Here is a 19330-nt window from a genome sequence, read left to right as displayed (position 1 = left end):
AAGGCAGGGCTTCTCCCCTGAGCACCAGCCTCACCCCCTACACGTCCCATGCACAGTCACCTCAGCAGACACCCCACTTCCCCTCTCGAAACAGACCAGGCATCCCTGCTACTGACGGGAAGTTCTGGAAAAGAAACTTAATCCTCAATTATTGCTGATCATCACCTCCTAGCAACAGACTCTAAGGCCAAGGTTCACTGAACCACACTGAAAGCCAAGACCAGAGGCCTGTCTTCTCATCTGACCATATGGCATGTCCACCACGCGTCTGCCTATGACCTTGGCTGAGCCTCCAGAACCAGGCAATGACCTCTGGGGCACGCTGGAGCTGACCTGCTGCAAGGGTGAGAGCCGTGCCTCTCCCAGCAAGTTTGCGCACGTGGGGCTTTTCAAGTCGGACACCCTGCCGCTCCTGGGTGGGCTGGGTGACTTCTCCCACTCAGGGAAAGGTGGCTTCCCACCCTCCCAACTGGCAGCTGGGAAATCCTGGCCGCCCCCGCCCCGCCGACCCCGGCGCTTGCCACGCATGGGAACTGCTGGGCTCATTGCCTGGAGCTCGCCAGCCTTTTCCCTTCGCTGATGACACAAGGGCGGCGGGGTGGGGAGGTGGGGGGGCGGGCAGAGCGTGTCAAGACCATTTTCCTAGCTGTGGGCAGAAGGAACACAGGGCTTCGAATGTTCTTATGGCCCTTCAGAGCTGGAAGTCAGCCCTCAAGCATTTTATCGTCCAGTGTCCCATCCAGATGTGAGAAGACTGAGTTCCAGGTCACCTGCTGGGCTGCCTCTGCCATGCAGGCCTCTGGGCTTCCAGGAGCTCTGGTCTCCAGCCCGTGCTCTGCGTCGTAACCTGCCCTTCCTGGTGTCCTGCCCAGGCATGCATTCCAGGTCAGTCAGGACCAGCCTCATTCACTCTCCAGGAAACCCAGCAGGGGCCCTTGCCACCAGGACCAGCCCCCTCCTCTTTCACTGGGTTTCCAGACTAACTGCAATTGTCTAAGCCAGGGCTTTCTAACGTCTCCGCTCCTGTCCTTCGCTGTCATTTCTCTCTTGTGCAAGCTTGTGTCCTTCCCTGTCTGACTTTCCCAAATAGATTTTAAACTCCTTGAAAAGACAGCAAGGGACCAGGCTTTCTATCCCCTCGCGCCTCCCCCCGCCCCGAAGAGCAGTATTTCATATCAACCAAGTACGGAGCTGACAGTTCCCTGCGCGGCAGATCAGAAGCCAGAAATTCCAAAACCGGTCCTCTCCACATCGTCAAATAATTCTAAAAATAATGTTCTGTCTAATATTTAATCTCTACGCTTAGAATCATTCCCCTGTGAGTGGATGAAAACCATAAATTCAATCCACCGTATATCAAACGGGTCTGTTATCACTCCAGTGTTTAGCGAAGTGCCTGATATAAGGAAGACACGTCCTGCATGGGGGTGTCACCTGCAGCCCCCCCCCCAGAACCTGAGTAGCCAGCATCCCATCCACCACCCTTAGGGGAGACCGGTGTCCAGGTGCAGGGGTGTCAGCTCAGGCCTCTTCCTGTAGCTCTTGGGGGCCAGGAGGAGGAAGCCAGCCCTGGGCAGTTGAACACGGCAGCTCCCACAGAGAAAGGGCACCGGGGCAGGCACCGCAGTCCCCCAAGAGCTCAAGAGGCTTCCTGACCCCTAACTTGTTCTAGGGAGGAGGAGGAGGCTCTGGGGGAAACACAGAAGCAGAGGAAGCACTGAATGCAGTCAGATGGAGCATGACAGGGAAATGAGAGGAAGCTGGTGATAGAGTCACCTCCAGAAGATTCCGAGGCTTGCCTTAATGAGCCGGAGGTCAGTTATCCACACGGTGCGAACACGGCTTTGCTCAGCCAAAGCAGAGGCGTGCTCAGGGAGGCTGGACGGGCGCAGAGAGCCATTGGCAGACACACGCGGTCCTACCTGGGCCACAACAGGTGGCCCCGCAAAACCACGGTGCATCCGCTCCAAAGCCCACGTCAGATCCTAAGGCCCAGCTTCGCGCGCTGCAGGGTGTGGGGTGTTCAGCGAGCTCCAGGCGCTCATTCGTTCATGGATGCTCTTATCCCAATTAAGCCACTCAAAACTTTTGAAGTTCATGAGTCATTTGCTTCAAATATCTTTAAATTAAGGACGGATTCACTTCCCTGGTAGCAAACACCCAGCAAGTTAATTAAAAGGGGCTCAGCATTTAAACCACCATCACTGCTTTAAACAGAAGGAGAGGAGCACGTCTCTCCCACCACAGCAGCTCACGACTCCCTTCCACATCCATCCGGGTATTTAGAAGGTATTTCCCAGCATGACACTTGCTCTGCTGTCCAGGTCAGCTGACCATCAGTGTGAGGGAAGGTGACACCAGCTGGTCCCTTGTGCTTACAGTCCGACACACCTAAAGGACAGCAAAGGCCCCTGGTGACAAGGACAAAGCGACTTGGAAATCATCCCCACAAACGCATGAGTGAATTCCAACGTAAAAATTACCAGGCAGAGCTGCCATGACACCTGAGCCATCTCGTCCTTGAGCTGCTGGCTGTCACAAATACGTGATTGATCCAAATGGACACAGATCTTAAATGACAATGGAGACCTTACTGGGCTTGTTGGCCCCTCCTGGGTGATGCACCTTCGAGAGCTATGAACATGGACACTGGGGAAGCACTGGATATATCTGAGCAGGCTGGAAAATCTCAGGTCCAGGTGGCAGCAGGAAGGTCTAGCAACATCAGGTCCAGGAACTCAGAGTACTAGCTGAATGCCAAACACCCACAGCCCAGGAGACCCACAGTGGGCAAGCGCAATAACCAAAATCAGGTGGCTTGAATTCCCCACAACTCCCTTTATGAGTTGTAAGATTAAAGCCCAGGAAATGGCTTTGTGTTTTTCTCCCAGGAGACTTGGTGATTCTGGACTCAGAACATGACCAGCAAGAGAGCTGTCTCAGGAAGATGGCACTTCGCCTTGGGGATCCCTCCTCTGTTGACCTCAAGTGAACTTCTGCCCCATCTGACACTCACCCTCTGCCAGCACCATGTGAGGCTGAAGCTGAATGCCTCGGTGAACGTGAGCCAGGTGATTTTCCATCCCAAGCAGTTCCTAGCTAGTGCCATCTATGCCTCTGCAAAGAGCACCAAGGTCAGGGATGAGGATGTGCGACCTCATCTAATGACCTCATCAAATGACCCCAGAATGGAGCAGTAAATGTTGCAGCAAACTGGCGATAGCAAATCATCACAAGGATAGCAATCATTATTCCCATCACTGTCACCATCATCACCATCACCACCACCATCATCATCATGCCCACCATCACCATAAGCATGAGCATCATCAGCATCACCAGCACCACCACTATCATTATTACCACCATCACCATCACCACCATCATAACCAGCACTACCATCATCAGTATCATCATCATCATCATCATCACCACCATCATTATCACCATCATCACCACCACCACCATCATCATCACCAACATCACCACCACCACCATCACCACCACCATGACCATCATCACCATGACCATCATCATCACCATCATCACCAATATCACCAACGTCACCACCACCACCATCACCACCACCATAACCATCATCACCATGATCATCATCATCATCATAATTATCACCATCATCACCACCACCATCATCATCATCACCACCACCATCACCACCACCATGACCATCATCACCATGACCATCACCAACATCATCATCACCATCACCACCACCATCACCATCATCACCATCACCACCATCATCACCACCACCATCACCATAATCACCATCATCACCATCATCATCATCATCATCATCACCATCATTACCACCATCATCATTATCATCACCATCATCACCACCACTAGGACCATCATCATCATCACCATCATCACCAACATCACCAACATCACCACCACCACCATCACCACCACCATGATCATTGTCACCATGACCATCATCATCACCACCACCACCACCACCATCACCACCATGACCATCATCATCATCATCATCATCACCACCATCACCATGACCATCATCATCACCAAAATCACCACCATCACCATCATCACCACCACCACCACCACCACCATGACCATCATCACCACCATCATCACCATCACCACCACCATCATCACCACCACCATGACCATCATCACCATGACCATCATCATTACCACCACCACCATCACAACCACCATCCTCACCACCACCATGACCATCATCATCAACATAATTACCACCATCATCACCAACATCACCACCACCATCATCACCACCACCATGACCATCATCATCATCACCACCATCATCATCACCATCACCACCACCATCATCACCACCACCATGACCATCATCATCATCATCACCACCATCATCACCACCATCATCACCACCATCACCATGACCATCATCACCACCATCATCACCAACATCACCACCATCACCACCACCATGACCATCATCATCAACATCACCACCATCATCACCAACATCACCACCACCATCACCACCACCATGACCATCATCATCATCATCATCACCACCATCACCATGACCATCATCACCACCGTCATCACCAACATAACCACCATCACCACCACCACCATCACCACCACCATCATCACCACCACCATGACAATCATCATCATCATCACCACCATCATCATCACCATCATCACCACCATCACCACCATCATCACCATCATCACCACCATCATCACCATCACCATCATCACCACCACCATCATCACCATCATCATCATCATCATCACCACCATCATCATCATTATCATCACCATCACCACCACCACTAGGACCATCAACACCATGACTATCATCATCATCACCATCATCACCATCACCACCATCATTATCACCATAATATAACAGCAACATACATGTAATGAGCAGCTACCATATGCCAAGTACTGACCACCTGGCATATACTATCTCACTTAACCTTTACAACATTATAAGATGGCTAATTCTATAATTCCCCCTGAGGCACAGAGGAGATAAGCAAGTTGCCCAAGTTCACACAGCTAACTGGAGATGAAGCCAGGCATCTGAAGGCAGACACGCTTACTCCCTATGCTAACCCTAGGAGAGGCTTCCCACTCTCTTCACTTACAGGGTGATCCCTGGGAGAGGGACTGTTTGACGACGCCATTCTATGTAATGTTAGCTCCTGAGGGACTTCAGAGCGCCCCAAGTCTCCAGCCATCTGCTGTTCTATGCCCACCGATATCTACATTCTGGATAGGCAGGCAAATGTAACTTTCCCTTTCTAGACATCTCTCTACAGAAGCAAAAAGAAAAACTCACAACTCCCCCAAACCTGATTCCAAAGACACTCCTTGGGCCAACGGAACTGACCTGACAAATTCTTCACATCGCTTCCCCAAACCTTAATTCTCCCCATTGCGATACCCTCAGCAGTGAGTGGGCAGAGCTGGGAGTGTCTGAGACGAGAAGATCCCCATGTCCCTGGCAGCCTGTTTGCCCTTGACACTCGCCAGCTTCTCCTTGGAGGTACTCTTGCTGGGTATAGAAACACCTGGAGTGTGGGCAGGGTTCTGAGTTTGTGCTTGGTGTTGACGCACTGAATCTCATGACAATCGTTTGGAAGAGATGTTTCTAAACTTCAATTTTCCTGGTGAAGAAAATGCAGCCAAGAGAGACGAGAACTTCCCCCCTGGTCACACAGCTCCGTGCAGCAAAGCCCAGATTCACGGGCGATCTGAGGTCTGGACGCACATATCGCTAATTGTGCATGGCACGCACAGTCTCCCGGGCCACAGCTCGGGGACCCCCAAGACCACCCTTGCAGCCTGAATTCTGCCTGAGAAGCGTGAGCAGCTGTCATGCTCCACAAAGAGTCGGGAGCCCAGGCCCACGTCTGGTGCTGCCAGGGCAAGGGGTTTCACAGAGTTCCCGCCTGGGCTCCCCGTGCCTGGCCTCAGGCCACTTACACAGGACCAGCTGGGCCGCAACACACCCAGTTCGAGGCTTCACCTCAGCACTTCCTGTCTTGCCTTGTTGGGCCGGGATGCTGAGGCCGCTGGCACCCCTTCTCAGCGTCCTGCATCACTTCCCAGAATTCACATTTCTCTGCACTAAAAGCAAACACACATATTCCCCCTCCCTTGAAATCTGTTTTGCTAAACAAATTAATCTCGCACCAGATTATATTATGAAGAACCATAAATCTTTTCCAAGATAAGCATCTGTCGATTTGGATTAGTAACATCCAGTGTACTGTGAATTAATTTGGTGAGCCTTCTGATGCTGTCCCGAGCATTTAACTTTTAGTGATAACAAATGTAATTTGGAATCAACGGGAACACGTCTTCTCAGCCGTGCCTCTGCGGTAAGTGACGTATGTAGAGGGCATGACAGTGAACGCAGGCAGCACCGCCTTCTGTTACGAGGATGCCTTGTGAATTTACTGAGGTAAAAACAAATGCTTTGTAAACCGCTTTCGGGCGCCCAGCACAGACATGATGAACTGCGGGCTGCATGTCTGTAGTGACTGGGCAAAGGCAGCCCAGGAGATGGCCTGTGACAGCCTGCAGACCTTGTCCCGCAGTGCTCCGAGCCCACAGCCTGCGTCCCCGGGGCCTGGCCCCGGCCCCTGGCTTTGAGACGGAGATGGGTCTCCTGCTTTCATAGATATGTTGCTCTCTAGGAAAGAACTGCTCAGAATAAAACTTGCAGTTCTCTCAACCAGGTGAAGGCAGGAAGTAGGTCATGGAACAAAAGCCACCCACTCCGTGAAAACCTGTGCAACTCCCAACCAAGGCCAGAGCTACAGGAAAACCACCGATGCGGCCGACAGACCCCGAGGAGCGATACCCTTCTGCCCCCTGGGTCCTGAGAGTGCCTGCGTGGGGCCTGCAGAGCCCAAGCCCTTAGGATGTGGAGAAGCAAAGAAACGGGGAGCTGGAGGAGGCCCACGTCACCCTCACCCCTTCGTGCTGACACCCTGCAGTTTGCATCCTGTTTTATGAACCAAAAAGTACCACGTTGGCCCAGGAGGTGTGTGGGCAGATCTGACCTGTGAACACCCTGGTCCCGGTGGGTGTGGGGCCGTGGCCCCCACAGAGGCAGAGGGAGCTGGACGCAGGTAGGAACACAGGGTCCCGGACTCTGCACTCTCCCTCAGTGGGCCAGGAAGCTGAGTGCATGTCTGACCCTGTGGACAAGCTGTGGCCTGGGAGGTTCTCAAGGGCTACGCCTTTAGAAGCAACTGGAAGAGGAGGCACAGGAGGAGAACGAAAAACAAAACCACGCTGCAGTAGATACTTGAAGGCCAAGAAATGGTAACCGTCCATATGCACCGAGGGTAAACGGAGGCAGGAGAACCAGAGCCGTGCCTCCTGACCCCCATCCGCCAGACACCTGCTAAGCCGTCTCCAGGGAAAAGATGCTCCCCAACCCGAATCAGTGTGCAGGACCTCAGCGGATACCGCAGGAAGACCTTCCTTACACCTGACCTCAATCTCTGCTGCTGTTTAAAGTGATCCCTAACTCCGGGCCAGTCTCGCAGCCACCCCTCCACAGGACTGCACCCTTGAGGGTTTTTGAAGACTCCAAACGTCCCCGATCCCATCAGCAAGTGTGCTCGCATCTCACCCCCAGGCTGGCCCGGAAGTCAGGTCCTCTGCCATTGGGGAAGATGTGGCTCTGGGCCTGGCAGGGTTTGGATGCCCTTAACACAGGCAAGGAAGGCACAACGTCCCCTTCGGGGCCACCACTAAGGAGAGACCCTCTACCATCCCCCTTCGACCAGCCGGAACAGCTTGGCTACAGGACAACCCCTGTTTGCAGGACACACAAGTCCATGGACACGCATGCCCCCTCTGTCCCCAAGGCTGCCACCTGACTGTCAACACTGCCATTGTTTTCGGTTCTGCCGCTCAGAGATGGGGAGTCCTGCCAAGTCGTGTCACCCAGGCCGAGTTGGGCATCCCTCGGAAGCCACACCCCCGGGGTGCCCTCCTCCCTACCCACCCCGGACCGAGCCCCAACCAGAAAAGAGGTGGCTGTACCTGAGGTCTCCCCCAGAATTCGTGGGGGCTTGACGTCTTCGCCATTGTCTTTGCTGGGACTGGTGGAAGGCTCCGTTGTGCTAGCCCCAACCGGGATCCTATTCCTCGGGCCCAGGGGCTCAGTGGCCCCCTTAGTCTGCAGCGTCATGGAGGTGGCCGTGGTGGCCGTGGCGGCGGTGGTGGCGATGGCCACGGTCGTCTTCCGTGTCTGTGAGATGGAAGCCGTGGTGGGGCCGTAAAGGCCTGGAAATGTGTTGGACTCCGGGGCCTCCTCCTCCCCCGTGGGTCCCCAGGCGATGAACTCCGTCTCGGTGGTGGGCCTGCTGCCCCGGAAGTCAAAGCCGTTGAAGCCGGCCCCCTGCACGTGCCTTTTCCCTCTCCGCAGGAGGGCCTGCTGGTCCGTGCCGGCCACACCACCCGCCGTGGGCGAGGGGGCCGCGGCGGAGGAGGAGCCGAGGGAAGGGCTGGATCCGGCTGCGGCCGGGGGCTTGGCGAGCCCGCCTCTGGGCACCAGGGTGGCCACCTGGTCCCTGGGTCTGTGCGCCCGTTTGGCGCGCGGGCTGGGCATCTGGCCGTGGCTGCGCTCCACGCGGGCCGGGCGCGGGCTCCACACGGGCACAGGGATGCGCGCCGCCTGTCCACTCTTCAAACTCCACAGCCGGGGCGGCCGCTGCGGTGGCCGGGGCAGCAGCCGGAAGTCGGGGCCCGGGCCCAGGGACTCACACGAGGGCAGATCCATGGCGAGCTGAAACATGGCTATAAGTATCCAAGCATGGCTTCCTACGGAGCAGCCCGGCCAGCGGATGCACATGGAACTGCATGGAAAAGAGAAAGCAGTGTCAGCTGGGGGCTCGGGGCTCTGCCGGCCGTCCCTCCGCCCCCACCACGACGGGGAAAGAGCGCTGACCCTAACCGCAAGAGGGAAACCGAAACGCTCCGTCCGGGGACTCCGCAGTCCTGCTCAAGGGCCATCTCTCGAGCGGCATCTTAGAGGCTCGGCCGCCACGCACCTGCTCCCGGGATTCGGCCGCCCCGCCTGCACTGCACCTGTCTACCCGGGAGCGTGCAGCCCACGCGGCCGGCCGGCCGCGACCGCGCGAAGAAAGCGAGGCTCAAAACCCCCAGCTCAGCTGCCAAGATGACCTCAAAGACCAGATTAAAACGGAGACACGGAGGGGCGCGAGGTAGGAGCATGGCAGCGCTGGGGGCTCCGTCTGCCCCTCGGGTCACGCAAGTTACAGGCCCGGGGCAGGCGTCTCTGAGCACACATCCTGCCCCTCCTGAGGCCTGGGGACAGGGGCGCTCGTGGTGGGGATGAGCCAGGGGGGCTCACGGGACTTCACAGGGGGCACGGAGGCCCAGCATCTACTGAGCCCCTACCCAGCACGTGGTCCGCGACCCCGCCCCCCCCTCCCCCATCGCAGGCAAATGTGCGTGTCTTAAAGCAGCCTGTGGCCTCGGAGGCTGTACGCTGGGAAAACTTATTTCTGGATTCGGTTCAGAAAAAATGAGACCTGCTGTGGATAAGCTGGAAGTTTATCGATGCACCAACTCGGCCCAAGTGCCATTCTGGTGACATCTCGGCTTCCCCTATTTATCTTCAGCACAGGGACCCTTTGAAACCCTAGCGCCCACCCCCTGAGCGCCAGGAAGGCTGTGGGAAGGGCGCACCCCACGCCACCGGGGACGGCGGACGGGGCTGTGGGGACAGTGAAGCCAGGTGGGGGTACGGGCGTCAGGTGAGCACCCAGAGCACAGCGGACAGGCACGCGGAGGGTCTGGGGGCCCCGGGCCCATGCCCCCTCCCCCACCGGCTCAGACAATCGAGGGCTGGGCACAGTCGCCATTCAAAGTGAGTACTTGTCACCAGCCCCACGTGCGAACCCTGACAGGGATCCAGAAGTTGAGTGACCGCTGTGGGTGGGGGCGGCGAGGGCGTCCGGTGTGCTAAGCCGCCAGCCAGAAAAGCTGCTCGAGACCAGCCCCGTAGAAGAAACAGCTCATGGTTTTTCTCCATGAGGGTTTGCGTGACTTTAAAAGGGAATAAATGAGTGAGTGAGCAGGAGGCCGCATGTGAGTGAGTCACGTGTGCATGTGAGTGTGCACGGAGTGTGCCTCAGGACGCCATATCGGTGTGTGTGAGGGCTGACGTGGGGCCCGGATGTACCTGGGGGTGTGAGTGTGTCAGCAGGTGTGCACGAGTGTGAGTCTATGGGGGTGTCTGTGTACCCATCTGTCACATATGTGTGCGTGTGTGCACGTGTGCAGCCAGTGTGGGGTCCGCACATGTCGGCGGGCGTGTGGGCCTGTGTCTGTGTGAGCTACCCCCCCCAACCCGCCCCGCTCTGCACTCACCCCACGTGCCTGGGGCCGCCTCCTCTCTCGTGTGCACTCAGGCACGTGCAGCTCCCTGCCTGTCATCAGGACGTTGAAAGGAACTTGTATTAATGAGCGCTAATTACCAAAGAGGACTAATCCCCAAATAAAAAGGCCCCAGTATTTTAATCAGAATGAAGGTGCTTTGCTGCAGAAATTAGAGTTTGCTCATTATGCTAATGCCTCCGCACCGAGTTTCTGCCCGCGTGCAATTTCTCTGCACAGCCAGCCAAGCTCCGTGCAGGGACCAGGGCCACTGTCACTGTGCACGGAAATTTAGGTCAGTGTGAGACACCCCCACGCACAGAGTAACACAGCTCCTCTGTGGCCACAGGTGACTCAGTGAGAATCGATGCCTCAGACCCCCCCGGTTCTCCCGCCACTCTGCACATCTGGATGGGAGTCCAGCCCCCAGGGACATGGGGCCCTTCGTCAAGCAAGAGCGGCGCCTCGGCCCGGAGGGCCTCACCAGGCACCACCAGGCCCTTCCAGCCCTCACAGCCCCCACCAGGTCCCACCAGCCCCTTCCAGCCATCACCAAGTAAGGCCAGGCCCCTCCAGCCCTCACCAGGCGACATCAGTCCCCTCAGGTCCCACCAGGCAATGCCAGGTACCATCAGACCTCCACAGGCCTCAGCAGGCCTCAGCAGACACACCCAGGCCTCACCAGGCCCCGGCAGGCACCATCGGGCCCCTGCAAGCAGGCGCAGTAAAGAGCAGCCACGGAAGAAGCCACGAGCCGTCAGGACCCGGAGAAACGCCGCCCCAGGAAATTAAGACCACAGCACCCAAGCCCGTGCCTGCTGGCCTGCCCCAGCATCACTTCACACACGGGATATTTCTGTCATTTTTCACCAATCATGAGCTGTAATTGGTTACCATAGAAACCCCCTCATTTCCACGCCACCCAGCTGTTATGCAGAGAAACCCAGCGAAAGCAACGGCAGGGAACTCGCTTTGTTTCTCCTCTTCGAGTCCAGGTTCTTCCTTCTGGAAGCAGTGGATTTGTCCAGAGAGGGGACATTAGGAGGGCAGGTGGATGAGTCGGGACACACAGACGCTCCTCTTCACGCCGGCAGCCGGGAGACACCGGGCTGGGGTCGGGGACAGACACAGCCCCTCCCACAGGGAGGTCAGGGGCAGATTCTGTGGCCTGCAGGGACCTGAGGTCTCCCTACAGGAGTTAAAGGTCCCAGGGCCTCTGCTCTGTCACGGGAGCCGGCCGGCCCACATGTGCCGTCCAGATCTCCACGGTCCTGAGCCACACACGGGGTACTTCCTGGGACGCTGCTGCTGTGCCCTGGCGTCAGGGGGTCCCGCCACACGAGGTGCAGCACGGGACCCCTCTCCATCCTTCCAGCGGGCCTGGACCCAGGAGCGCTCTGCCCTCTGACGCTGTCTGGCACAGGGCTGCGAGGCCCCAGGCGGAGGGCTGTCGGCCACTATCCACGGTGGCGGAGTGCCCCTCCCACGTGCAGGAGGGAGGCCTGTGGCTGCCACCACCACCAGCGGCCGTCAGAGCCGCCACGGGAAACACCAAGGAGGCCAGGCCACAGTGCAGACCTCCAGGGCATCTGCAGGCCCCTTGGGAACATGCCCCCCGCTCTGCATCCACGGGGGCGGCTACCGGTGCCACGACAGGTCCAGGCCTCCTGTCACGGAAGGGTGTGGGAGACGGGCGCTCTTGCATGCGGTTGGGAGGTTCCGCAAAGCCTCAGTTACCCGCCGACCCTGCACCTTCCCCTCTTGGGGATAAACACAAGTGCACACAAACATGTGCACACGCGCGTTCAGGGCAGCGCCATTCACCATAGCGGGAAGCAGAAACGACCCAAGTGTCCACCAGGTGCGTGGACAGTGTGACACCCCACCCCTCCCCCCACCCCGGGGGACGCTCTTCGGCCTGAAAAAGGAAAGCAGGCAGATACACGCTGCAGTGTGGACAGAGCCCGCCCAGGTCACGGGGGGGAAGAAGCAGCTGGTCATGTCAGACACCACGTCGTTCGCTTCTACTCCTACCCAATGCCCAGAATCGGTGAATCCAGAGACAGAGAGTAGATTCCTGGTCGCCAGGAGCAGGGGGTGGGGGGCGGAGACTGCTAATGATTGTAGGGTTTCTCTTAGGGGTGATAAGAATGTTCTGGAAGGAATAGTGCTGATGGCTGCACAACCTTGTGGATACGTGAAAACCACTGAGTTTGGGGCATGTAAATCACGTGGCTGCGTCCAAGGGTGGAGGGACCAGCCTGGGGTGGGCATGGCGTCCCACTCTGCCCTCGGGCCCTGCCCGCTGAGGGGGGGAGGGGTGGCGGCTGGTGGGGGCAGGGTCCGGATGGGGGAGCTGCCGGCACGGTGCACAGTGTGCATTGGAGACCTTTCAGGCTTGTGCACGGTCCTCGCGGGGTCCTGGGCTCCTCTGAGCGCCCGGCTGCCCGGCCCCTCTGAGCCCCACGGCCCACGCAGGGCCGCACCCCAGCCCCAACTCTGAAGGGCGAGCTCCCCCACCTCCAGCCGGCCGCGTCCCCATCAGAGCCACGGCTCCATCCACCTTTATTTTCTGGTTTGTAGCTTTTCTGGCTTTTCCCCCTTTTACATTTTTATTGAAATCTTTTTTTCCCTAAGAACAGGTTCATACAATTCAAGGGCTTGAGATTGAATTCGCTGCCTTCTGTGTGTTTTCTTCACAGAAGAAACCACTGTCGATTAAGGGAGACAAAGACTTGTCTTGTGGTTAAGGTCACACTTGTCCCCAGGGGGCTGGCGGGAACTGCCTCTGACAGGCAAGAGCCCCAGGGCACTGAGACTCTGGGTTCGGCTGAAGGCTCACGCAGGGGCCCAGGGACCACGTGGCCCACGGGCTGCCTGGGAATCTCGCCACAGTCGGTGACAAGCCCCTCCCACCACCACAATCCCAGCACTACATTACCAAGGGTCGCCCCTGCCCCCAGAGTGTCCACTCAAGGGCTTGTCATCAGCTCGTCTGGGGCGCCAGCCACAGTCAGTGATTCTGTCTGATGGAGAGGTTGGTTCACAGATGTTTGGGATGGTGACTTCCTTAGCTGGGTCCCCTTCCGTTTCCTCCGGCTATGAAACGGGTGAGTTTTGAAGAGTTTACAAGAAGCGGGTGTCCCCCAACAGTGTGTGCTGTGCTTAGTGACCTGCTTCCCAAAATTAGCCCATGGAAAGGGGAGGGAAGTCACTTTTCAGTGGAGACACCTGGCACCCAGGGCCGTGGCCAGTGTCAAGGTCATCTGCACGGTGGCGAGTCATGCTGACAGCAGGCACTCCTGATGTGTCGTGGTGGGGAGGGCACTGCCCCTCCTCCCACCCGACCACGAGAAAACCACCACACGAATCCCGATGAGGGACATCTGGCAGGATACCTGGCCCGTCCTCCTCCACGCCGTCAAGGTCATCAAACACCGGGGAAGTCTGAAAACCCGTCACCGCCAAGAGGAGCCCAAGGAGACCTGACCACCTAAGTGCCGGGCGCTGCCCTGAGTGGGATCCTGGAGGAGAAAGAGGAAGTCGGCGAAAAGCTAGGGAAGTCCGGATAAAGTGCAGGCTTCTCGGACGGTACGGTGAGGACACGTGCCCCGTGGCGACGTGACAGTGAAGCGGAGGGGAGTCTGGGAGCAGAGAACACAGAGCCTCTATCCGCTTTGTTCTTCAGTTTCTGAAAATCCGCAGGGTTCTTGCAAACGCAAACCACCAACAAAGCAGGGCAGGACCAGGACAGGTCTGGATGTGGGGGTCACGCCGGGGGTGAAGGGGCCTCGGCAGGGGCTCCCCGGGTGAAGGGACGTCCACCTGGGGGTGGGGGTGGGGTCTCAGGGTGGGAGCACCCACAAAGGAGCATGGCCTTCCTGTGATCACGCTGTTCTGGAGGACCTGAGCTCCGCCAGGCAGGGAAACGTGGCTTTGGTGGGGGGCGAGACCCTGGGGCCCAGTGTGGGTTAGGTTTCTCGACCCCTGTGGCTCCAAGTTCTCTGGCACGACGGCCCCGCACAGAGGGGGCCAGCAGGCTGCCCCTCTTTCCCCTTTGCACTTGTGCCCCCAACCGCCAGCAGGTGCCGCGCCTCCGGCCAGACTCCGGGGGCAGAGACCCACCCTCCCGCACCCCCACTCGGGGCAGGACACCCCCGCCTCAGCTCCGGAAGAGAGCTCGCACTTTCTTCTGGAAGGTAGTCACTGGCTCAATTTTCCTAATGAAAGAAAGGGGAGCCGTGACTCACTTGAATGGCTTCCCCACCCGATGTCATTACTGTCCTGTCAGAGCCACCCCTCGCTCACTCTACCCCATGACTCACTACGATTAAGAGCGCCCCTCTCTTTCAGGAAAGGTGTGCTGGGGAGCCTACGAGGCTTTCGTCCTCAGTGGCCCCAAGGATGTCAGGCACACATGTGATACTTGATTCACGGGAAAGAGCGGTGTAGGAACCATTCATTCGCTTGGGATAGAAACCTTGGGAACGACACCAAGGGTCTGGTTACCGGCCCACCCCAGAGCAGGGGCGCCAGCTGTGCGATTCTGGGGTCCCTGAGCGCCCTCCCCCCACTGGAGTGGGTCCACTCCTCAGTCAGACTCCTGGGTCCCACCCTGGCTGGGCCAGGGCTGGTGCGAATGTCCTGCCCACTCAGCAGGGGCCGGGGGCAGGGGGCAGCACTCAGCACCCGCATGAGGCCAACAAGAGCCCCACGCAGCAAGCTGCCAACACACCTGGACCCCGAGTCCAGGACTCAGGGACTTAGGGTCCCAACAATCCCAGACCCGTGGGACCGGGGACACACTAAGAAAAGTAAAGCAAATGAAACCTCCATGACCCACAGCCATGGAGGCTCTAGTCCCTCGACCATCCGCATGGTGGCTCCTCCCCCGGGGTTGGGGTGCTCGGGGGGCACCGGTCCCCGGCAGGTGCTACTCCACACTCCTGCCAGCCTTGTACAGCAGCCGAGGCCCCGCGGTTCCCGGACATTGCTTCACAGGCTCCCGCAGGTGATTACTGGGCACCTCGCTGCTGCCTTGTGGCCCATGAGACACATTCACACACATATCAGCCATTCTCCCCTGGGGGTGATTTTACCCCCGGGGGACAGTCAGCAATGTCCACAGACACTTTTGGTTGTCACCATTCAGGGGTGCGACTGGCACTTAGTGAGAGCCCCGAGATACGGAGAGCCTCCGGCAGTGCCCAGGACGGCCCCCACAAAGACGTAGCAGCCCCAGTGTCCACAGGGCCGGGGCTGAGAACCGCCCCCCGCCCGTATTCTCTTTGCTCCTCCGAGGGCCTGGTGAGGGGGGAATGACCATCGTTATCCCCCGGAGAAAGAGGCTCAGAGATGACCCACCCACTCCTGCTCCAGAAGGAGCACTGGACGCTGGGGACACAGGGAACTCGGGCCCCGCTGCCTGGCTTCTATCCCGGTGCCACAATATGCTGGCTGTGTGAGCATGGGCAATCCACACAACCTCTCTGTGCCTCTGTTGCCCCACGCCACGGGGTGTCACAGGACTCCGTGGGGACTACTGGACGCCTGGCTCCTTGTGGGCACCCACCAGCACCAGCCATGACCCCCCCCCACCCCCCTCGAGGCTGTCAGTGGTCCTGAGGAGGCTCCTGCTCTCTCTGGGAGCTCTGGAGCAGGGCGTCGGCAGGATTCGGAGGCACGGGGGATGTTCTCGACAGCCTTCACAGGTGCCTGGAGGAGACTGAAGGATAGCAACGTGCTGGCGTTCTGGTTGCCTGGGCAACGTGCCCGCAAGCATTCTGGAGGAGTGAGGTGGTGACAAGCGGTGGGTGGGTAGCACCGTGGGTGGGAATGTTCTCTCCCCAGGAGCGGGGAGCAGGGCTTCTGCGAGACTGACACAGCCCTGCTGCTGTGGCCGGGTCTCTGGTCCCCGCTAGGACCAGCCCTCCAGGACCAGCAGGTCCCCACGGCTCAGCTATGGTCCCTCCTACCTCGTTTCTGTGCCCTCTCTGGGCAGTGCCCAGGATGTGGCCAGCAGCTGCCCCAGCGGCCGGGCAGCCTCCCCAGGTCTGCCAGCCCACCTTGGCAGGTACCCTCGGCCACACCTCCCACGCTTCCTCTGCAGGTGGGGGCGGAGGTCCAGATGGGCCCCCGGCCCAGGGTCAAGTCATGTCCCTCCGGGCGAAAGCACAGACTCGGCAAAGCCAGATGGTTTATAAGAGCTGGACCGGAACCTTGCTGCCTGGTGATCCGCCCCCAACACCAAAGTCAAGCAGAACGAGGAGGCCCAGGAGAGCCCTGCAAACTGCCAGAATGTGTTCTTCGCCTGGGCCTCCCATGAGAATCACCTGCGGGGGGGGGGGTAGGGTGGTGCTCACAAAATGCTGGGACCCAGGCCCCACTGTGCACCCACTAACCATCATCTTCAGGGGAGAAGTCCAGCATCACTAACGTTTCCAGAAGCTCCCCTGGGGGTCGTACAGGGTTGGGAGCAGAGGAGCACAGTCCATTCCTCGCTCAGACCACGTCGGTCCTACTTTACGTCCACTTTTATCAAGAGATCAAAGATAGGACAGTAGGGAGGAAGGGACACCGCGGGCACATGGTGCTGGGTGCCGGGTGACCCCTCAGAATAGTGCCCTGGGCACAGCACAGGCACACGGTGGCCCCCGGCCTGCGTGCTGCCTCTCCAGGCTGCCCCCTGCCAGGATGTCCGGCCAGGCAGATGTTCACGGGCAATTTCTCATGCAGTCACGGGAAAAGACCAGAGCCAGCGCACTAACACGCGTTTTCGGAAATCCAGCCCAGAGAGGAGGGGGCAGGGAGAGCGCACCGATCCGTAACCCACGCGGGCTGCGCGATGGCCCCACGCCCGGCCCTGGGCTCAGCACCTTCCACCACCGCCACATGCCGCTCGCTCGGTGGCCCTCGGAGAAGGAACACTGCTACTCTCCTCTCGCACAAGAGAGAGAAGCCAGAAATAGCAGCGGCGTGTTCTCTGGGAAGAAGTCTCTCGATACAACTGCGAGCCTGGGGGAGGCGAGCGTTCAGCCTAGCAGAAGGGGTGCCAGGAGCACGCAGTTGTCCGGGCCCCTCTCACGCTGGGAAGTAGGCACCCTGAGCCCCCCACGTGCGGCTCCCGGCGACACACCGCTCATCGCCGACCGTCCTGACCCGGAGGAGTGGACGCCCAGAAACAAAGGCCCGGCTTCCAGAGCATCCGCGGAAGGCCCCCACCTTCTGGCTGGGATGCCATTGTCACGCTGGCGTGCACGAAAGTCGTTGTGCGTTTAGGGCTCTGTGTGCGCCACCCGACAAAAGCAGGCCCTCCATGGGCTCCACAGAGACGGAAAGCAGGTGTTGATGGGGGTGTGGAGGGCGTGGCAGGGGGGGAAAGGTGGCCGGGCCACCGGGGCAGAAAGCCCAGTTCCACTGCTACCTCACCCACCGCAGGGGACAGGGACCTGCCTGGGCACCATCTCCCAAGGGGGTCATGCGCCCGCCATGTGCAAGGGGATGCGACGATAACCAGATGCCAGCAGAGCTCTCAGCAAAGGGCCTGGGGCTGCCTAAGGCTGGGACCCCTGCTCTCGCCGCTGGCTCCAGAACTCCCAGGACCAGCCCTTAGGAAAAGCTGGGGTGAAGCTGGAGTCCTTCCCAGGACACCCGTTCCAAGGGACTCAGCAGGGCAGGGCACCCCGGGTCCCTGCACCTCAGGGAAAACTGAGGGGGGGGGGGGATGAGATCAGTGTGTAGGAGCTGAGTGGGTGCACTGAAGGAGGCGAAATCACAGAGAACCAGAGAGGCTCAGAGCCTTGCGTGAGGCACGGGCGCTGGGCCAGGAGCACCACGCAGAAGGACAGACAACCGTCCATCAGGCAGCTGACTGGAGCTGGGGGAAGGGCAGATGACCTTGAAGGTCCTTCTGAGTCTGTGATGTGCAGATTTCAGCACGAGGGTCCACCTTCCACGGTCAAAGGCAGACCCAGCCCAGCTGGGGGAGCCCCGAAGTCCTCAGCCTTTTCCACACCCTGCGGCAAGCACATCACCGTCCTCAGTCCTTTATACCTGAGTGTAAATGAGGCTGAGAGAAACGGGGCCCTTGCAGGGGGTCAAGGGACTCATTCAGCAGCCTGCACGGGACACAGGTCCTGTGGTGGGGAGGGGGCTGTCACAGCTCCTCCGTGGCCCATGTGACAACCCACCTTCAGTCCACGGATGGGGAAAAAGGCAGTGGTAACTTGGAAACAAGCTGGACTTGCCAAGAGTGCATGAATCATCTATGCAAATCCTACAATGTAGGTCACGGCTCCTCTCATCTCCAGCCACAGAAAGTCCCCGTGTCCCCATCAGGAGAGGATGTGACGAGGAGAGAAGCCCTTCTACCCCCCACCCCAGCACGCCACCCGAGCACCACCTGCCGACCCGGGAGGACACTGGACACAAGTCCCTATGGGCTGTGGGTGAGCCCACAGACACAGACGTGCTGCCCTGGGGAAGTGCCCCTGAGCATGAGGCCCCCCCTGAGCGCCGGCAGTGGCCCCAGGACACGTCTCCTGGGCCAGTTCCCATTTACCCCCCTCCACACCCTCCGAGACGCAGCCCCTGTCCAGGCACCGGTGAGGACGGTTCACCTCCTAGCGCAGGGCGCCTTGGGACTCACTTCACAGCTGCCCGCCCTGGGGCTGGGCGCAGAGGGACTGAGTGGTTGGGGTGCAGGACAAGCTTCCAGCCAGAGTCACACGAGCTGGAGGAAGCTCCCCCTGACCAGACATCCCTGCGCTACCCACCATCAGAGGTTTCCCAGCCTCTGAACACAAGCAGTGACGGGGGGCTCACTACCTCTAGAGAGCACAGAGCTACGTGTGGGGCAGCGTCTCAGAAAAGCCTCCCCGTGTGAACCAAAGATGCTTTTGTGCGGTTGGTT

At 58.7% G+C, this 19330-nt stretch overlaps 1 protein-coding gene across 1 annotated transcript in view; it reads right to left on the bottom strand.

The window, feature by feature from the left end:
* Positions 1-19330, bottom strand: part of AJAP1 (adherens junctions associated protein 1) — a 128373-nt gene that overhangs the window by 62735 nt on the left and 46308 nt on the right. The window contains exon 2 of the mRNA XM_086715491.1: positions 8059-8873. Within this exon, the coding sequence (XP_086571617.1) occupies positions 8059-8873 (815 nt within the window). The remainder of the gene's footprint in view (positions 1-8058; positions 8874-19330) is intronic.

The sequence above is a fragment of the Puma concolor genome, chromosome C1, assembly GCF_028749965.1.
Source record: "Puma concolor isolate L17-30 chromosome C1, mPumCon1.1.hap2, whole genome shotgun sequence".
NCBI classification, from domain to species: Eukaryota; Metazoa; Chordata; class Mammalia; order Carnivora; family Felidae; genus Puma; species Puma concolor.
Note: the sequence above shows the minus strand (reverse complement) of the source record. Positions and strands in the feature narration are given on the sequence as shown.